The sequence below is a fragment of the Branchiostoma belcheri genome, unplaced genomic scaffold (assembly GCF_001625305.1).
Source record: "Branchiostoma belcheri isolate BF01 breed outbred unplaced genomic scaffold, Haploidv18h27 scaffold65, whole genome shotgun sequence".
Lineage (NCBI taxonomy): Eukaryota > Metazoa > Chordata > Leptocardii > Amphioxiformes > Branchiostomatidae > Branchiostoma > Branchiostoma belcheri.
The window spans coordinates 975,357-994,718 of NW_017804298.1; the positions used below are offsets into that span (position 1 = coordinate 975,357).

The 19,362-nt window shown below is 42.2% G+C and overlaps 1 protein-coding gene across 1 annotated transcript; it reads left to right on the plus strand.

The window, feature by feature from the left end:
• Positions 1–14,886: 14,886 nt before the first annotated feature.
• LOC109483514 (galanin receptor type 2-like) lies at positions 14,887–18,726 on the plus strand. Its single transcript, XM_019786545.1, has 6 exons — positions 14,887–15,362; positions 16,366–16,489; positions 16,878–17,107; positions 17,523–17,913; positions 18,315–18,353; positions 18,478–18,726. The coding sequence occupies exons 1-6, from the start codon at positions 14,887–14,889 to the stop codon at positions 18,724–18,726; spliced, it is 1,509 nt and encodes a 502-aa protein (XP_019642104.1).
• The last annotated feature ends 636 nt before the right edge of the window (positions 18,727–19,362 follow it).

Below are 19,362 nucleotides of genomic sequence, written 5' to 3' on the forward strand. Positions count from 1 at the left end.
TGTAGTTTTTTCAAAAAATCGTTAAATTTTTTATTCGCAACCATCACTATTGTGATAACGTTCGTGCCACTAGAATCTCAGTTCAACATTTTCATGTTACTGTGGAGGTTAATCCAACTATTTGAACTAAAGCTGAAATATTACCGGAGAAAGTAGAGGATAATTTTTTAAGTAAACAACTTACGTACGCGCGCCCTCCTCCCCACTTGAGGAATATAGGCGAAATATCGACTTGCGATCTTGAAGTTTCCAGCCCAACCCAAAAATTTCCTTAAATGTTTAACCACAAGGATGTCTACCTGTTACACGTGAGTTCCGTCAGGAAGCTTGGAAAATATGAGCAGATATTTGTCATCTCTACCGGCTGAAGTTAAACCCAAATACTCACTTCTATCATTTCTACCACGTATAAATATTTCGAACTTTCACCATGGAAGACCGTAACTTAACGAGGAAGACGCATCACCGCTCAGTCCTACACTGAAAGCCATTATGGAAGCTATAGCACTGTAGGTCCGTATCATGAGGAGTCTCGTTTTCGTGCAAAATCACATACGTTCACATAGCGCTGTACTCTCACGGGACCAGTTTTCAAAATGGCCAAGAAGATTGAAATTACGTCTGTTAAACCCTTGTCCTGTGGAGCACAACAATTGTTGTTCTGCACATACAGTACCATCTGTATAGGTACGATTTGGGGGTATTTCTCGTGCAACACATCACACCGCGGTGAAACGCAACAAATGTGGAAGTAACTATGCCACTGCAGGGCAAAAAAAATTGGGGTCTATGATCTGATTGAGACATGATATTATTGAAAAATATTGTGTAAAAATTGCCAGCAGGACAAGGGTTAAACAATAGAAAGATAAGTACTAACACATACTATAAATGATACAATAAGGACCAAGATTGCATAGTTCATCCTCAAAAGTGAATCAGTGCAACCAGTGACTTCTTCATACAATAACAGATATAATTTGGCAATGAAGTATAAAATCCAGTAAAATACCAATGTGACAACCTCTGATTCAAAAGCAAGCCTAGGAGAAACCAGCAACAAAACCGAAAATTAAACTGTATGTATTTTCACTTGTGCACAGATTTAATTTTGGGTGCTCAGAAGTAAATAACATATGCACCCTGTTAATTTCAGCCTTGGGAAGTCTTGTTTACGCGACTTTTTTGGCGGGAACGTTGAGTGGGTTTAATTATGCACACGTGCGGTACGTTCCAAAAGGTGTTCACTGGGCTAAACTGTGTAAATTTTCAACAAAAAAAAAGTGTTTGTAACAGTTTTAGCAGCGAAATTTGCTCCTCGCTTTTTTCAATGCAACCAACACGGAAGGACTAAATTCAGAGTTCGCCAAAACCACGATAGTCAGTACAAAATTATGGCCCACAATATGTGTGCGACATATCATTCCACAAAACGCAAATTTCTACGAAATATAACGTTTAAAATAACGATTTATAACGTGGTCTGTTGCTACAGGTTTGTTGGAAGTACAAACCTGTACATTCAAGGAGCTAATTTGTTGTCTTACCTCGCAAGAAGTCTTTTTCAGCACCACGCCACGCCGCCATGGTAGTCGCCATTTTCTTTTCGTCTCCAAACTCCGCCCGCCAGCGCCAGGAAACTTTGACGAATTTTCTGCCTCAAACATCCACAAAACGGCACACATCCGACCTGGAAACGCCCAGACGATGTACTGTACACTTGAGGAGGATAATTTGCGGACAAAAAGCCGGAAATTTACCCCAAAAGTTAGAGAGAATTCACACACAACACGCCGCACGAAAGCGCGGTCACACTAGCTTGCAGCTGGTCGAATGGGCCGTACCATGTGTGATAATTGTATAGGGGTGTCAACGAGATTAATCATTATTGCTTTTGAGAATTAATAAAAAGTAATTATTCTCATCAATAAATTTTGGACTTGTTTTCTGTGCCAAACCCAACGATCAGGATACCTTCTTCCACAGCAAGTGTTTATATCCCTAAACTTGTGGATGCCCCCCCCCCTGTCAATGTACATTACCAGTGTGGACCTCTCCTTGGTGCTGAACTTACCATCAGTTCCATGTATTAAGTATTGCAGTTGTGGCCTCAATACTTACTGTACTAGACGTTTTGTTTGACACAACAGAACACCCATGGAAAAGCGAGGTATTGATGTATTTTAGTACATATATACAGTATATAGTACATTGAAGCCTGTATATCAACAAGAGCTTTATTTCATCAAGTCACATACATTTTCTGAGGATAAGAAAAAGTAACAACAGGGTTTACGGAAAAATCTGGGTGCCTGCCAGGCCAGGCTACCACAATATCAGGTATAATGTCTAGCTTAACAAGGTTTATAATAAAATGGCAATACCAATGCCATTCCTCACGCGCAAGTATAATTCCATATTGTATATCTGTAATGTTGGTATGGAAATAAAGAATTTGAATTGGAAAAAAATTGAAAATGTAGGAATCTTGTTTGTTTTAATAGCCCACTTTGTTTTTTTTTTCGCCCTATCGCATTAGATTTGGAGTCTGCTGAGGATGTCATCCATAAAATTTACTTGCTGTGGCCTAACGAATAATTGTTGTCTTTTCGGAATATTTTCTTTTCTTCAGTTTGAAAAAAAGACTGTTCAAGTTGAAGGTTTAGTTGAACTTTAACATGATTTCCTATATGCATGTAAACATCCAATGATTAAATTGCCCGCACCGTTTCGCATTGTAATTTCAGATGATATGGTCATAATGAAGGCAATATGTGATGGCAGCACAATTTTCATCGTGCAAATTCTTTAATTTCCAGAACCCTTAATAGAATAATTGCTGTCATAATTTTCATGATTGCCTCTAAACTGTAACATTATCCCTTGTAGCTCAATATTTCCTTTCCAAGAAGATCAGTTACATAACTGATTCCTGGAACAAACAAGGAGACATAACACATAAGAGTAGGTAACAAAATTTAATACAATACTGTTTGGAAGGATGCAATCAATACAAAAATACAGAATACCCACTCTAGAAAGCATTCAAACTATGCCGAGCAGAGTACAACCATCTTGTGAGCTTAATTCACTTCAAAACTGGAGAAAAATTCACTTATATTTCTCACTAACCGCAAAAGAAGTCAACTAAACGATGAAAACAGGAAAGAACCATGATTTTTTCTCGGAAACTGAACGCAGTTCCATGATTTTTTCTCGGAACTGCGTCCATTGAATGATTATAAGTTTGCATCACCCCATAATAAACAGGTATTAACATGTCTATCTACTCATTACTTCTATTTGTACCCATTTCCTTTCCATTAGCGTCTATGGTATCGGATAATGCTAAGTGCTGGTGGTAGATATTAGCCTGGTATCCAGTCTACCGTGCTTGGTGCAGGCTGTATTTGGATCTCTAATAGTTTTCCCCCGTCCAGCTCAACAAACCACCCAGTAGGAGTGTTACGCCTGCGATAGAATTTGGCTCGCCAGGAAAAACCTACCGGGGAACCTAGCTGAGTCGGGCGGGGAAGAGTTTCAGCAGCCCCGAAGAAAACTCACCCCAACCACGATAGACTGAACACCAGGCTAGGTATGTAGATATGGAAGCTAATACTGTAATAGTGCTACCGCATGCCTGGTACGCTGTGACCAATTTGTACCTTATCACTTAGCAGGAGTGAGTTAAGTTGTTTTCTTCGCTACAACCGGGAGTTAGTCGCTGAAAGAAACTTGGCTAACGAGGAAGACATGCTGAAAGTTGTGTCCTTGGACTAGGACTCAAAGCTAATCTCCAAGCAGATACTGGCTTACAGTAACCCAAAACATTTTGAGTGGCTTCCATGAGCCTTGTTCTGTGGTGACCTATGAAGTAGGTAAAAAAAAAAGATTATAGGCCTAGGGTGGTAAAAGACAGTATCAAATTGGCCAGGCAGTATCCATTGGCCAGAGAGGGTCCATATGCCACTCAAGGTGTATTGGACTCTTTCTGGCCAATGGATACTGCCTGGCCAATTTTATACTGTCTTTTACCACCCTAGTATCTGCTTGGAGATTACAGAACTCAAAGTAGCTATTAGTTATTCTCTCCATGCGCATGTTTTGACATGTATTATGTATCTAAATCATACAGATGATAAATTTATTTGCAAAATGGCATGCCCCAGGGCTAATTGCTTGTACAGTGACAAAAGAAAGTGAGGTAAAGTAACAGAAGACATACAACTACTGTCTGGCCAACTCATACGACTATTAAGTTTTCTATTATGGGGTTTGACTTCTTTTTTGAAGGCAGTGGATAATGAATAGTCCCACATTCTGCATAATGAGTGGGTTTTGTGATCCTAGTAGAAACGTCGTATATATATAAGACTTGCATCTTTGTGCTAGGGTAATTACGACTACTGTCAAGCCCATTTTCCAACTGCTTGGCTTTATATTTTTCATGAAGAATTATTACACTAACTGAGGAGATATTGAAAGCTCCTTGCAATAACTGGCAACTCTAGATATACAGATCCAATTATAATCACAACAACGCTAATCAAGTACGAAGAGTACCCTGTGACCTTATCATAGTCTGCAAAGGTGACAGTTATGACGTACATGTATGCCTATAAGCCAGAGACCTTAACCTTCATTCATAAATAATTTCATCAGTTTGTTTGGTGAATGAATGAATAGAAAAGTTCTTCATTCACCATCACTTGATTAACAAGAGCCATTGCGATGACCGCCTGTCATCTTTTTAAGGGCATGAAATTTTATGACTGGTTCACTAGCCTAATTTGAAGAATATCTGTGAATAATCTCATCAGGTTGGTGAATGATTAGATAGAAAAGTTCTTTATTCGCAACAACTTGATTAACAGGAGGGGACATTTCGATGACCGCCTGTCATCTTTCTAGGGCATGAGTTTGTATGACTGGTTCACTAGCCTATTTTCAGGAATATCCGTGAATAATTTCATCATGTTGGTGAATGATTGAATAGCAAAGTTGATTATTCACAACCACTTGTTTAACAAGAACCGACGTTTCGATGACCGCCTGTCATCTTTTTAAGGGCATAAAATTTTATGACTGGTTCACTAGCCTAATTTCAAGAATATCTGTGAATAATTTCATCAGGTTGGTGAATGATTGAATTATGGCAAAGTTCTTTATTCACAACCACTTGTTTAATAACAAGAGCTGACGTTTCGATGACCGTCTGTCATCTTTATCGGGGTAATTATGACTGGTTCACTTGCTTAATTCAGTACGCAGTGAACCAGTCATAATTGCCCTAATGAAGATGATTGAAACATCGGTTCTTGTTAAACAAGTGGCTGTGAATAAAGAACTTTGCTATTCTCCAAATTGATTCAAGTTCAAGGAATCCATATTTTATTTCAGAACGGTTATCGCACATTTTCAGACAGACCCCGGTGTGTCTGTAAGATCATATCTCTTCTGTATCAATTGTTGGTGCCTTAAGCAATCGCATGGCTCAGTAAGTCTACCTACACTGGGTGAAAAATACTTGAATGTAGCCAAACATGTGAGAACGATTTGCCGCCAAGAGAGTGACATTCTACACCGTAGCAAACACTTTTGAAGCAGCTTGTGCACTCGGAATACAAACTAAGATGTTCCTAGCACCCACCATACCCTTCACTAGACATACCATGTCTAGTGGATCTCCCCCAGAATGGTTCCACCCAGACTGCACCCTTACTGAACCGCCCCTTGCGGATAAAGCCTTCAGCGCGAAGGCTGTCGTTGACAGAATCTGGGGGATCGACGAAGGTGAGTAAGTCTATATGATATTCTGTTTACTCGTAGTATTAGATTTTACAGAGATTAACAGTGCTGCGCTAAGGTATAGTGCAGGGCTGATACTGTCAAACTCAAGCCGATTTGTAGGTTCTACAACATAGATACTTTAGATAGCTTTAAACAATGTCTAGAGTTAGATGTTCAAGGGTTAGGTGTAACAAGTCGATCAGTGGAATGTAGCCAGCTGCTGCCGCGCCGCGTGCCCGCGAAGCTGGTGTGTTACGCCGAAGGTGTGTTATACCGGCTATACAGATACAGATATTTGACTTACTTGACTTAGGCCAGTTCTTTACTGCCAGTCCGAAACATATTGGCTGTTTAGAACCTCTGTCTAGCCTTCCCCATGCCGTCAGCTTGTATACAGGTGTCTCTTTTCAGTACGTCTACCGTGATAGGTGAGGGTCTGTCGTCTGGCCTTCCTTTCCAGAGTGATGAAGGCCACATCAGCAAGTTGGGCTCTAAATAGCATAGAACATGATAATGCAGTTTTAGTACTAAATACATCTTTTTCTTAGCCTCCTTCGCAGACTTGTTGGGCGGCGGCGGCCCAACGAAACCGTTTCTGCGCGGCAAAACTTAGCCTCTACCAGGCACCGCGGATCGCTGGAAAAATAGTAGAAATTGTCCGAAATAAGAAGATCCCGGACCATAGAAGATCCTATTCCCGGCGGCAAAATCGTCCCTCCGCGGCATAACTCGCGTCGCTCACCGAAAAAAGCTATCCTTTTCTATTGTTTTCTTATGCTTTGTACTGTTTGATCAAGTTACATACGAATCGGTCAAGAAGAAAACGACACAGAGCCACTGAAAATTGGGAAGATGTATGTGTATATTGAGTTTTCCATTTTCTAGCTTAGAGACTAGTGGCAGAGTGTTTTATCATAATCTAGCACCAATTTCACCGGTGTCAGACAATATTTGCCCTTTTCATGTTCGCAGTCAGTTCCATAAGGCCTTAAGGTGTTTTGGATGTGCCTCTGAGGACGTTAAAGGAATATAAATTGGTGCGCTGAGTGATCGAGGTCTTCGATTTTCTTAGATACAGCTGAACCTACATTTCATGTAATTTCTCGCCTCTGAAAGCACAAAACCAAGTGTAAAATACGGTTATGGTGGCTACTATATCATACTGGTGTTTTAGATTATTACAATGGAGTCTAATCATGAGGATATATAGAATACAACAAAAGCAGCTAGATGAAAAACATCGGGATCATTCGTCATATATATATATATAAGGTGTCAGAAGGAAAGCGTGGTGAAAGCTTGACTTATTAATATCGCCAGACAGGTGTGGTGTGGAAATACGTGCAACAGATCCAGACAAACTTGTAAGCATGAAAACTTCAGGGTAGGGTTTTTTTTACAAATGCTTTTGTAACACATTTAGTATTACTTTGTGTAATTTCTGAATTTCGTAGATTTAGCATGGATAGGTAGTTCTAGCATTCGCGATATTTGCCTTAGATATTGCTATGAGCTCAAAACTAATCTCGTCCACATAATTTACAAGCCTATATGTACGATAGAGGTTGTATAACGGTCTTAGGGGCAGTAGGCACAGTATTAAAAGGCGGAGCCCATCCCTCTCCTTCCACTGCATTTTACCTCCCCAACTGATGAAGTCAGGTTCCCATTTTACACCTTTGTGGCGTGAGGAAAGTCGTTCAAAGTGCCTTTCCCACGTAAGGTACGAAATAAATCAGCGCCAGGTTAATCTAATACGTGTCACTTGTCATTATACTGTGGAACAGGAAACGCAAGTTGAAAGTGTTGCACGAAGGCTCGACATTGGCGATACATAATGTACTGAGATGGAATGAAGTAGCCTCTACCAGGCTTCGGGAGGCGGCTGAAAAGAGAAGAAATTGGCAAAGTAGAGATATAACATGCCGATGGAGTTGGTCCACTAGAGAGTACAGTTTGTCCGCTAGAGAGAGTACAGTACTCCCCTGACATGATATCTCTCTATTTGGCCAATTTCTACTCTTTCCAGCCGCCTCCTGAAGCCTGGTAGAGGCTAGGGATGAAACAGGTTGCTACACTTTGCCTCGTGTCACTGACAGTCTCAACTGTACGTGTATCTGCGTCATAGAATATTATAAAGTGTTAGGGAACAAGGGGAGACTTGCTAAGTACTCCCTTGACAGGTTTTCTCCTAAAAGCGAGCCATTTACAGCTCACTCAGCCTTACAAAGGTCGCGTGTGGCACAGGGAGATATGAGCTGTGTTGTAGATTTTCCTTGCAGAGATCGAATTGAATTATCCTACATGACGCAAGAACGTGGGAGCGACAGAAGTAAGTGTAGGGCTGTCAATCAGTGAGGTGCCAGTAAAATCCCAAGGGATTTCTAAGATACATGCAAGTTTTTCAGATAACCCAACAAAGTTGCCTTGAGCACAGCTCAATGAGCGTGTCACTATGTGAATTAGAACTTTCCCAACGCTCATTAAATGAGACGGATTTATGAACTGTTTTGCTGGAATGGTTTGGCCAGCGAAATCCATTGCAAACAAGGCACACATTAGTTTCTACCAGACTACGAGGTGTCGCTGGAAAGTAGTAGAAATTGGCTACATGGACTGAATAATTTGTCAGAGGAGTTTGCCGGCCATAAAGGCACACGTTGCAATACACGTTTCCACGTGGGTTGCAAAGTTTTCCAACTCCTCTATCTAGCAACGTATTCAGTTCATTTGGCCAAATCTACTTTTTCCGGAGACTTGAGGCATGCATACATTTTGTACCACCGTGAGATTGGCGGTCATTTACAGGACGTGATCACAAGTTCTCCGGTACTTTAGCAGCCTGGCTGGCATACGTAACCATCCCAACGAGAGGTCTGACATCTCTACGGTGATGGGACCGTTTCCCGCCCACCAAAAGCAATTAACGCGCACCGAGGAAGTTTTACGGTGTTGTTTTAAATCAAATGACTCTACGGTACGGGACGGCAGTGATTCATCAGAAAGACGACTGAAAAGTAGCCTCCACCAGGCCTTTTTATGAATAGTAGAATTGGGTAACAAGACTGGCAATGAAAACATGCCTTGCCATGGCGACGGAGGTTGTTGGCACTGTCATGATTTTGGGGAAGGTGCGTTTTGGTCTGTCATGAGTTTCTTGTAGCTGCCTAATAAAGCTAGTAGCTTCCCAATAAAGCCAATCACGTACACCAGATTGTATGTTAGGAGTAGTATTATCCAGGACGGGCAGAGGAGAGATGTACAAAATGTAGTAATTACCACCGGGCTGCGATTGTCAGATAGTTGAGCTGTAAGGGCTCAGGTCGTCTTATTAATGAGACTCCGACTTTCATCGAGAGTTTGGATTCGGTTCGCTCTGTCCTCCTATGCCAATTAGGTGGAAAAATTTCATTAATGCGACAAAAATGTAGGGACTTTCGTCTGGGAACCAAAGGATCTACAAAGAGTGACTGAAAGCAACAACGACAAAAGCAGTAATTCTTCTTTGTCAGGTCTTTAGCCTGCCATCCATCCCTATAATAATGATGACTTTTATTACGCAACAATGTACAAGGTACAAAGTATGGCAGAAATGAGAGAACAAATCTAACAAATCAGTCTACGTAGTACAATACTAGGTGATATGGGGTGAAAAGGCGCTTATACAATCATTAAAAGAATTTCTTACGTTTAGACATTCTTTAAAATACTGTCCTATATTCACAATGTATGGATTGTCAAAAGTCAACAAGTATCTGAATTTGCTAGATGAATTCATGGCGAGAAATAATATAGGCTCATAGCTACCGAGTTTCCAGGTTCTGTCCCTTCGCAATTAGAGTTTTAATTAGTGCTGGGTATTTCTAAGCGGGGCCTCTAAGCCATGATGCAACCACGCTGGTTTATATCATTAGATTCTGACATATATAAATTCTGTGCGTAGTTTGCCGCATACATATATTCTGTACGTAGGATGACGTTATCCACACATGTATTTACTTGTCAGATCTTTAGTTGTAGAAGACCATACAAAAGTCCCTGTACTTTTTTGTTATGTCAATAAAGAATCTTCCATGTATTTAGCTTTGTGTTAGATCTTTAGATGTAGTAGAATATACAAAAGTCCCTGTAATTTTTGTTAACTCAATAAAGAATCTACACATTGCAACACTTTTAGCATGCGTGGCACGGCAGCTATGCCTTATTAACATTGCTCGCCTTCTCTTTAAAAGTTTTCTGATTTCCTCAAAAGTGGCTAGTTTGACGCTATTCAGTCCAATTAAGAGCGTTTTCCCCCGTGATAACAGACATCTAACCCATTAGTCCAATTCATGAAATTGTTCAACGCCTTCCCGTGGACTTGATCGGTATCTGATAGATTCTTAACTCGCTCTAATGTGGGATAACCGTTTCCTAAAACGCCCGTCGTGCCTGAATGTCTTTTAATGATTAGCTGAGATATCTGCAAACCGCGAGCGTGATTTCAGGTAATTCGGTAACCATCCGTACGCGTATTTGGAGCTATTAGCAAAGTTCTGGTAAGGCAACCTGCAGAATGTCAACCAAATGTACTCTTCAAGCAGAGGTTTGGGCTCACAAAAAAGGTACCAGTACAAAAAAAGATCGATAAAAAGGCCCCCAAATCACTCTGAAGTTCTACTATACATGTAATGACGCTCAGTTATTCATTAGAGACTTACATAACTGGTTTGTATTCAGCTAACCGTAGACCTACTCATCCATTCTTATAATATAAGGGCTTACAGATCACTCTTAGTTATTTATTACAGACTTGCATAGCTGGCTTCCTATTCAACTAACCATGGACCAATTCATCCATTCTTACATGTATACTGTAAGGTCATGCTAACATGCGCTGTGAACTTCGAACACTCAATTATTTATTAGAGACTTATGTATCTAATTTCTATTCTGGTCATCATCAATAGCCTTATCCATTCTTAGCCATAACCTTTCGGGTCATACAATGGGTGATCTTAACTTCGGAAACAACGCTCAATTATTTATTATAGGCTTATATAACTAGTATGTATTCAAGTATTCATCAGACTACTCATCTGTTCTTGAGTATAATCTTTCAGGCCATGCAAGGTGTGTTATTAACTTCGGAGACAACACTCAGTTACACATAGGAGAGTTACATGACTGGTTTGCATTCAAATCTTCATCGACCTACCCATCCGTTCTTAAGTATAACCTGTAAGGCCATGCAAGGTGTAATTATATAACTTCGTAGACAACGCTCAGTTAAACATTAGAGACTTACACAACTGATTTACATTCAAGTCTTTATCGACCTAACTTGTAAGGCCACGTTAGGTCACTCTGAAGTTCTACTGTAACGCCCAGTTATGCATTAGAGACTTACATAACTTGTTTCTATTCGAACTCATAAAACTACGCAGCCATCTTTATCCCAAGGCCGTGCAAGGTCGCTCTAAAATTTCTAGACGGAGCTGAACTATCCTGGGAAATCACTGGCAAGGTCAAACATTTGACCTTGCCGGCGAACCTTGTATGAGGGTCGTACCGAACTATCTTGGGAACTCGTATCGCCAAGTTCAAGAACGGACAGTTTATTTTATACTATGGTGAAACTGATACAATCTTGTAACCCTGGGCAAAATCTAAGAAATTAATAGACATGTTTTATCTGGAGGAAAAGCAATATTCGGCGCCAGAACGTCGACTAATTTCAAATAACAACGAAAAGACGGGAACAACGACCACGCCTTACTGGCACCATTGACATCCATTTCGTAAATCAGACTCAGACGAATTGGGAAAAGGTATGTAAATTCATTTTTAAATTACAATTCCTCTAAAAACGATGTCTGCGTAGCGCAAAAGCTGTTTCTAACTCGTTGTGCAAGTGGCCCACCCTGCCGAAACCAAATACTAGAATCGTGTTGTCTACGACACGGGCTTTCAAGAATGAGATCATAGCTCAAGGTGACCTGCACCGTTTGCATCCTTTATCAGTTACGTCGCTGCCAAGAATAATACAAGGGGTACTGTATCAACATTTACGCATCCGTTAGTGAACTTTCGGAGCATTCAGATATAATTATAGGCTCAGAGTACTCAATTGATGCCCTGAACTCTGAATATACAATGATGGATTTGTATAAGCCGAAGCGAAAGACTTTTCTGCAAGAAGACAGCCGTATTTTTGCAGACTTGCACGACTATCTTGCACAGGATGTCCTCACAGCCGGGGCATTGGAACAAACCCTCAAATCACAGACTGTGTTACGATGATCCAAACAGACTGCTGAAGTGCCGCATGAGTAACTGTATCTGACTGACTGAACACGGCGGCAGGTGGTTTCCGGCACTGGGACAGGCTCTAACGAGGATTCGAGCGATCTGAGCAGATCCTCCTGACAGGAAGAAAGGACACTGAGTCGCGTCTGACGCAGAGTTTAAGTCTTTGACGTCTGGTGGAGCATACCGAGCATACCAGGAACCACCTCAAGTCAGCACATGTAAGGGGAATCAAGTGTATATCCTACATCATGGCTTACTACTACTACTACTACATAGCAGGTTAATCGGGAGCCATTTTTAAGGCCGACTGTACTCTCCAAGCAGGGGTTTGGGGTTATGTTTGGCGTGTTTTTAGACTGTTTTCTCGGGGTTTCTCTTTTGCACTAGAATTTTGGGCGAAAACAATTCCAGTGCCAAAGAAAAACTCCGATAAAAAAGAATAAAAACACGCCAAAAATAAGCCCAAACCTCTGTTTGGAGAGTAGGCTGACTGTGCACTGTTCCCCTGACTCTAACGTTATAACGTGTGACTAGCTTTCGGCAGAGTGGATATTGGAGACAGCCAGGGGGAGGGGGGTTCCTCCTTCAGCTTCTAAAGTTAACTTAGACACTGTTTGATGATGATGACAAACCTGTTATGATGGCTAACATTTGGTGCTAGAGGCCAATGTTACAGGAAGTGGGAGGTATCAGAAAACAGTGTACCAAATCCTGCAATAGCCCTGACTGCTAAACTTGATTTGGAAACTAGCCCATACGAAGGACTGAGGCAGGGACAACTGTAACCATAGCTGGGCTACAGGGACGACGGAAGTGGCGCCTTGTCAGCTTACAACCGGCCAATCTTTTTGATACACTATATTCCTTGACGTCCTGTGCTACCCGCTTCCAAAATCCTCTAGTACTTACATTCAATCTGTTCACACCATCTGTACTGTACACGTAGTATTTTAGGCTCGTGTCCAACTGGACTGACGTCACTAAGTAAGCTCAACTCACTCTAGTTGTCTAGCTGGGAAAGCCCTGGCTTTGTCTAAAGCTTTACAGTTTATGAAAGACACTGTTCGATCTCGTTTGTTAAGCCATAGGCGCCGCTAAGTTCCGTATATGCGGTCGATGCCTTTTGGAAAAAAAACTATCGATGTCATATCGGAGAACGGCAAACTTTAAGTGCATTCTTGCACTAGAACGCTCAGTCAGCACCTGTCGTGCATTTGCAATTCAAATGTTGCTTTTTACACGTTTTAAAAGTTTTTGCCTTCAAAAAAAGTTACAACACGCTCGAGTATGACGTCAATAGTTTCAAATGGCAACGACCGGTAAGGAGACTAAAACTTGCGTCGGCGCCAAGTTTGGGAAAATTTCAGGTCTCAAGCACTACACACATGTACGAGTAGTGGTCACCTAGTGTGCTTAGATAAAAACGCAAGCCGATCGAGCGAAGCCCCTCCATAAAAAAAACATAACGCTCCAACTCAATAGAGGATGTCTGTTTTACCTCTGTCCCATTTGTAAAAGCTTAAGTTATTTGGGAAACATTAAAGGCTACAAGGCTCCAGACATCAGCAGACAGAGCACGTGCGGCTATGAAATACGATGCGGTTTCCGTGTCTGGGGGGATTATCAAACAGTAATCTTTACTGACACAAGAAAAGTATAAGGTCTTCTACAACTGCACATGCAAACAAGGGGATACAAAGGAATTCATCTACGTGCAAGTGTATCAATAAATCAGCATGCTATGTTTGACGCATCTCTGTCTAAAGCCCCTGACACATTTTTAGAAACGACCACCCGACATCCAACCAAGGTTGGATAAAGTTTAGGAGCTGTCTGGCCAGATTTAGTTTACCATAAGATTTGAGTCGAATTTCAGTTAAATTTCAAATTTGATCCCTGAATACGCCCCAAGCGCTGCTGGCCTACTCTCGAATACCAGACAACCACACAGCTGACCTTGCTCCTGACCTACTAACCATTGTTGGAGGGAGTAGGATAGTCTCCACCAGACTCCTTTGCAGGCTGAATAAATACTAGTAGTAGAAATTAGCCTGAAAAGAATGTAGCTGGCCGGAGGAGTTGACCGGCCATAGAGGTCCAAGTTTGCCTGCATGCAGGCCAACATTTTTAAGGCCGATTTCTACTATTCAGCCTGCAAAAGAGTCTGGTGAAGACTAGAAATTTGGCCAGTGCACGGTCAGTCAACTCTGAACGATTGATCCAGACTGAACATCACACCACAGACCCCAGCCTGACAGACCGATCCTGTTGTCCTCAGCATATCCCTAGACAGTTAGCAGTGACATTTAGTGGGTGATTTACGAGGAAGTTAGGAAGGATCACTTGTGGAACTGCCAGGATAAAAGTTGTTAGCAGGCGGCAATCTGGCAGGACCAGCTGAGAACTGTTACACATCGCCCTGATAGGTCATACACTGTCACATCAGATCGCTTATCACCACCAACTTACCTTGGGGCTACGAGCAACTAAACTTATGAAAGAAAATACCATTTCTAGAGATTTTCAGAGAATGAAACAGAGAAAATTCTAATGCAAAGAGATCTTCTGCAAAGTTCTGCTAGTCGAAATCAAGTGGGTTTAGTAATTTCATTGGAAAGAATCGCAAAGGAATCTTAATGATTCGCATAAACCCCTTCTTCAGCCTCCGCTCATGGTGGCATCTACCCTTATTGTTTCAGCTGGATTCTGTCACCTACAGAAAAGTGCGCACGCCAGGCATGTTCTCTCGGCAAGCTGGGTAGATTTAAGTGAGACCAACCGCGGCAACCAGTGCAAGCATCCACCATGAGCAGCCTACGATGGGATCCACCTCTTGAGGGAAACACCTCTTCCTTCAGCGACCAAGGGAACAACAGCACGTTCCCGTTCCAGGTCCCTGAGTTTACCGGCAGTGCGACAGGGTTGAACCGATCTTCCTTTGTCTACGTCGGCGCCCTGGCTATCCTGTACGACTTCCCCGAAATCGCCATCCCCACCCTCATGACCTACTCCATGACGTTTACCTTCGGGGTGACCGGCAATGCCATGATCATCATCGCAGTTCTTCGCTACTGTTGCTTAAAAACGGCCACGAACTACTTAACCATGAGCCTGGCCGTGGCGGACCTGTTGGTGTCGCTGATCTGCGTCCCGTTCAAGACGGCCGAGCTGTTCATGTCGTATTGGCCGTTAGGGGGCGTGATGTGCAAGCTGCTGAACTACATCCGGGTGGTGACCACACTGGCGTCCATACTGACCCTGACCGCCATTTCTTTGGAACGGTGAGTGAACAAAATTTATTTTTCAGACAACATTCACTGGGGGAGACGATGAGACAGACTAATCTCCAAGCAGATTTTTCGGTGGCCAGGCAGTATCCATTAGCCAGACAGTATCCATGCACTGTTTCGGTGGCACTCCTCTGGCCAATGGATACTGCATTGCCACCGTATGATCTGCTTGGAGATGAAAGATAGACGTCTTTGAGATTTGCAAACAAGTATAACTGCCTAATTGCCACTTCTTTGGAAAGGTCAGTTAAGAAAACAGAAAATTTTTCAGACAACATTCCCTGGTGAAGACGATAAAATTGACGTAATTCTGGGAGAGTTGCAAAAATGTCCATCTAACTTCACCATAACTGCGGTGAAATGTGCTATATTCGACATACTTAACCTTCAGGAAAACATCAGCATTGAGAGAAGAAACACTTCTCCGTCTGGCCATCTACGTCAAACACAATTCTTAAACACCATCACTGCTGCGAAAATGACTTTCATGGCAAGCCGTAACACCATCGCTGCTACGAAAATCAGTCTTTCTGCGGACGACTTATCCTAAAGTACAGTGTATGCCCTAAGATAGCACCGTTTTCTCTTCTGGGGACCTATCTTAAGCACTCAGATCACACCATCAGTACTGGGACAATAGGTAAACTTGAGTAACTCTGAGAAGAGCTATGACCTTAATCCTAAGCCCCTGTTCTGTTGGCCACTTTGTGCATTAGCCATTACATGCTCCCAGTGCAGAGGATTCTCAAGCAAAATTCCTCAAATTCTGACGGAAAAGTGTACCGCCCAGAAAATAACGGACTCATCTTCAAATGGGGCTTGTTTCTGCAGTTTTATAAGCCCAAAGTATGAAATGCTGACTCAAATGAGCCAATGTGTAGCAGTATGTGCCAATATCACAAAGATTGCCTCATTCAGAATTTTTCCAGATTTGCTACCTTGAAATCGCATTGGGTGCCTTTAAGAATATAGATGCGTGCTGTTGTACCCTCAGATGGTACGTGGTTATCCGGCCGATGCACGCCCGGTCTGTGTGCACCCCGGGGTGGGCTTACCGCGTCATCGCGTGCGTGTGGATGCTGTCACTGTCACTCAGCGCGCCCACACTTTATGCACAGGTAGGACAAGATATTTAAGGATAGATAGACGTGTACTTTGTCATTTACGTAAAGCAAATATGAGGCAAACGTTAGGAAACTACTTTAGCTCGCGCTCGCACAAGGTAACAGTTACTCAAGCAACTGGATAGATTTATAGATTTCTACGATCTATCCAGGTTCTTAAATTGAGTAACTGTTATCTTGAGTATCTTATTATCTGCATGTTCAACCTTCATCCATTTAGCATGTTTAATGCAGGGTGATGTGGTCTGTCTTTCTCTGTACGCCTTTAAACATTAAGGATAACTGTTCCTTTGTAAATGTTTCAGAGTTCTGTGGTTTTTGTATGTTATATGCTATTCAATCAGAGATTTCATGGCTCAATGGTGTAATACTTCACTTCCAGCGGCTGGTCGGCTACAAATGGCCGGTGGGCGGCACAATCTACCACTGCCAGGAAAAGTGGCCTGAGCCCTCTTACAAGAAGATCTTCTCAGCGTACTTCGCGACGCTGATATTCCTTCCCATGTTCATCATGCTGGTAGCGTACAGCTCTACGATCTACAAGCTGTGGTTCAGCACACAGACTATACAGCGGGACTTCGACTGTAGCTCGTGCAACGTTTGCTCCCATACGTATGTGACAATACTTTAACAATACTTTCTATTTGGGACTGCGATAGCTCAGTATTGTTAGTTAACAAATTTTATATTATCTATAGAAAAACTTTTGGAACCGCAGATGTAACAATGCCTGTGTATGTCACAATTGCACTACGTTCGGAAATGCATTGTTAACAGTAAAAACTAGCTTAAGTTCACTGTGAACCAAGTAATAGTGCACTGTGAACCATGTAACACCTTTAGTGCACGTGTGCACCAAGTAACATCTAGCGTCAGTGCACAGCAAACCAGTCAGATTGCCCTGATGAAGATGACAGACGGTCATCGAAACGTCGGCTCGTAAAAAAATAAATGGTTGTGATCAAAGAACTTTGCTATTCATTCGTTTACCAACCTGATGACATTATTTACGAGTGTTTTTTTCCAGTTTGCCCAGACAACATTCCTCGCTGTCTCTGACGCAATCAAAAAGCGACCGAATGACGCCGAGTTCTGCCGACAAGTCCCGAACGACCCCGATCTCGACCGAAGCCGCCGTGGCGTCGTCAAGCAAGGAAGGGGAGAAAACACCAAGTAACACCGCCCGAAGGAAGCCGAGCCGTTTTGTCTTCGACAGAGAGACAGTGGAAAAATACCTTGACCAAGAAAACGATGTGAACAACGCGACACCAGGGAGAAAGCGTACAAGCGGCACGATGCCCACTCCCCTTGCCGTTAGATCACGATCTGTCTGCTCATTGGAGGCACGGCGAAACGCGCGGAGGCGAGTGCAAGGGACGGTCTCCAACTTTCAAGAGATCATCCGCGAACGCAAACAGGTATGCAATCCATCTTATGAACATTGCAAGCAAGAATAAGGCTTTCCTTAACTTATTTGCTTGAAACCACTCCTATTCTTTATGTTCTACACTCTACGAATACCTTCAGCTTCTTTTTTTCCCTACTAACTACTATAGCCATGCGCCATTTGAGGCATTCACAAAAAAAAGTGAATACAGTGTCAGTGTGTGGTATATCTTAAGCTTTATCAACATTTCCATCTCACCTTTCTGTCAACGTTTTTCCTTTCCAGGTTATCAGAACGAAGATGACAGTGGTTCTTCTGATAAGTGTACATTCAGTTACTATAAACATCATTAAATCTAAAACACCTCATCTGACATTTAGAGCAAATAAACAGTTTGTTACCTTCATAGACGTTTCTGTCGTTCCTGTGCAGGTAGTCCAAATGATGCTGACGGTAGTTCTGCTGTTCCTGGTCTGTTGGGGTCCACACGTCGTTCTAAGCGTAACGTTCGGCGACCCAGACCTAATATAAACGACAAACATACAGTTCATTCAATAACGTTAACTTCACAAGTTTTTCTGCCGTTCTTTTACAGGTAGTTCGTATGATGCTGACAGTAGTCCTGCTATTCCTGGTTTGCTGGGGCCCACACGTCGTCCTAAATGTGCTGGTGACGTTCGGCCTGGTCAACGTGTACACCCAGGAAGTCTATGCCATGAGAATCGCCTTCCGCCTGCTAACCTACCTGAACAGCTGCCTCAACCCGCTCTGCTATAACTTCATGTCCAGGAAGTTCCGTAGAAGCTTCAAGCGACTTCTACCGTGCTGCTCTAAGTGTACATAAGATGGACATTTCTTGTAAACATACATTCCATGGTCGATCATTGAACTAGGAACAAAGTAGTATTCCAGACCTGTAAAAAGTTAGCTTTTGTGTTGTGAAGCTTGTTGAATTGAACTAAGTTGAACTTCTACGATGGAAAGCTTAATTGGGCCCCTGTCTGTAGATGTGTAGTGGGTGAGAGCCATTTCTAATTTTGCAATGCAAAAATGTGCACTATTGTTGTCACAGTGGTATAATGGAAAGTACCCAAACTTCTCTACAAATCACTACTAACAGTATACATATTCAGTAGGTAAACAAGGCGTGATTTACGTGTATCATATGCTATAATACTATTTCAAAGGAAATACAGAGAAATAATTTTTAACAGCTGATGTTTTTGAATGGAGCCAAGGGAAAGTATCGCATCAATGTTTCAAAACAACACTAGCAGTTCACTCAATGACAGTTTCACCAATACCGGGTGTCCACATGTAAACGTGTGTGTACGGTCCTAATGTCAGTGTCAAGTCGTGTATGTGACGTATGTGTTACGAAAAGCAAACAAACAAACAAGCAAGAATAAACGAAGTTGACCCAAGAAATCATTGAGTCTGCTTATGTTCATATGGGCTAGAACACTGTTAGTACTCGTAC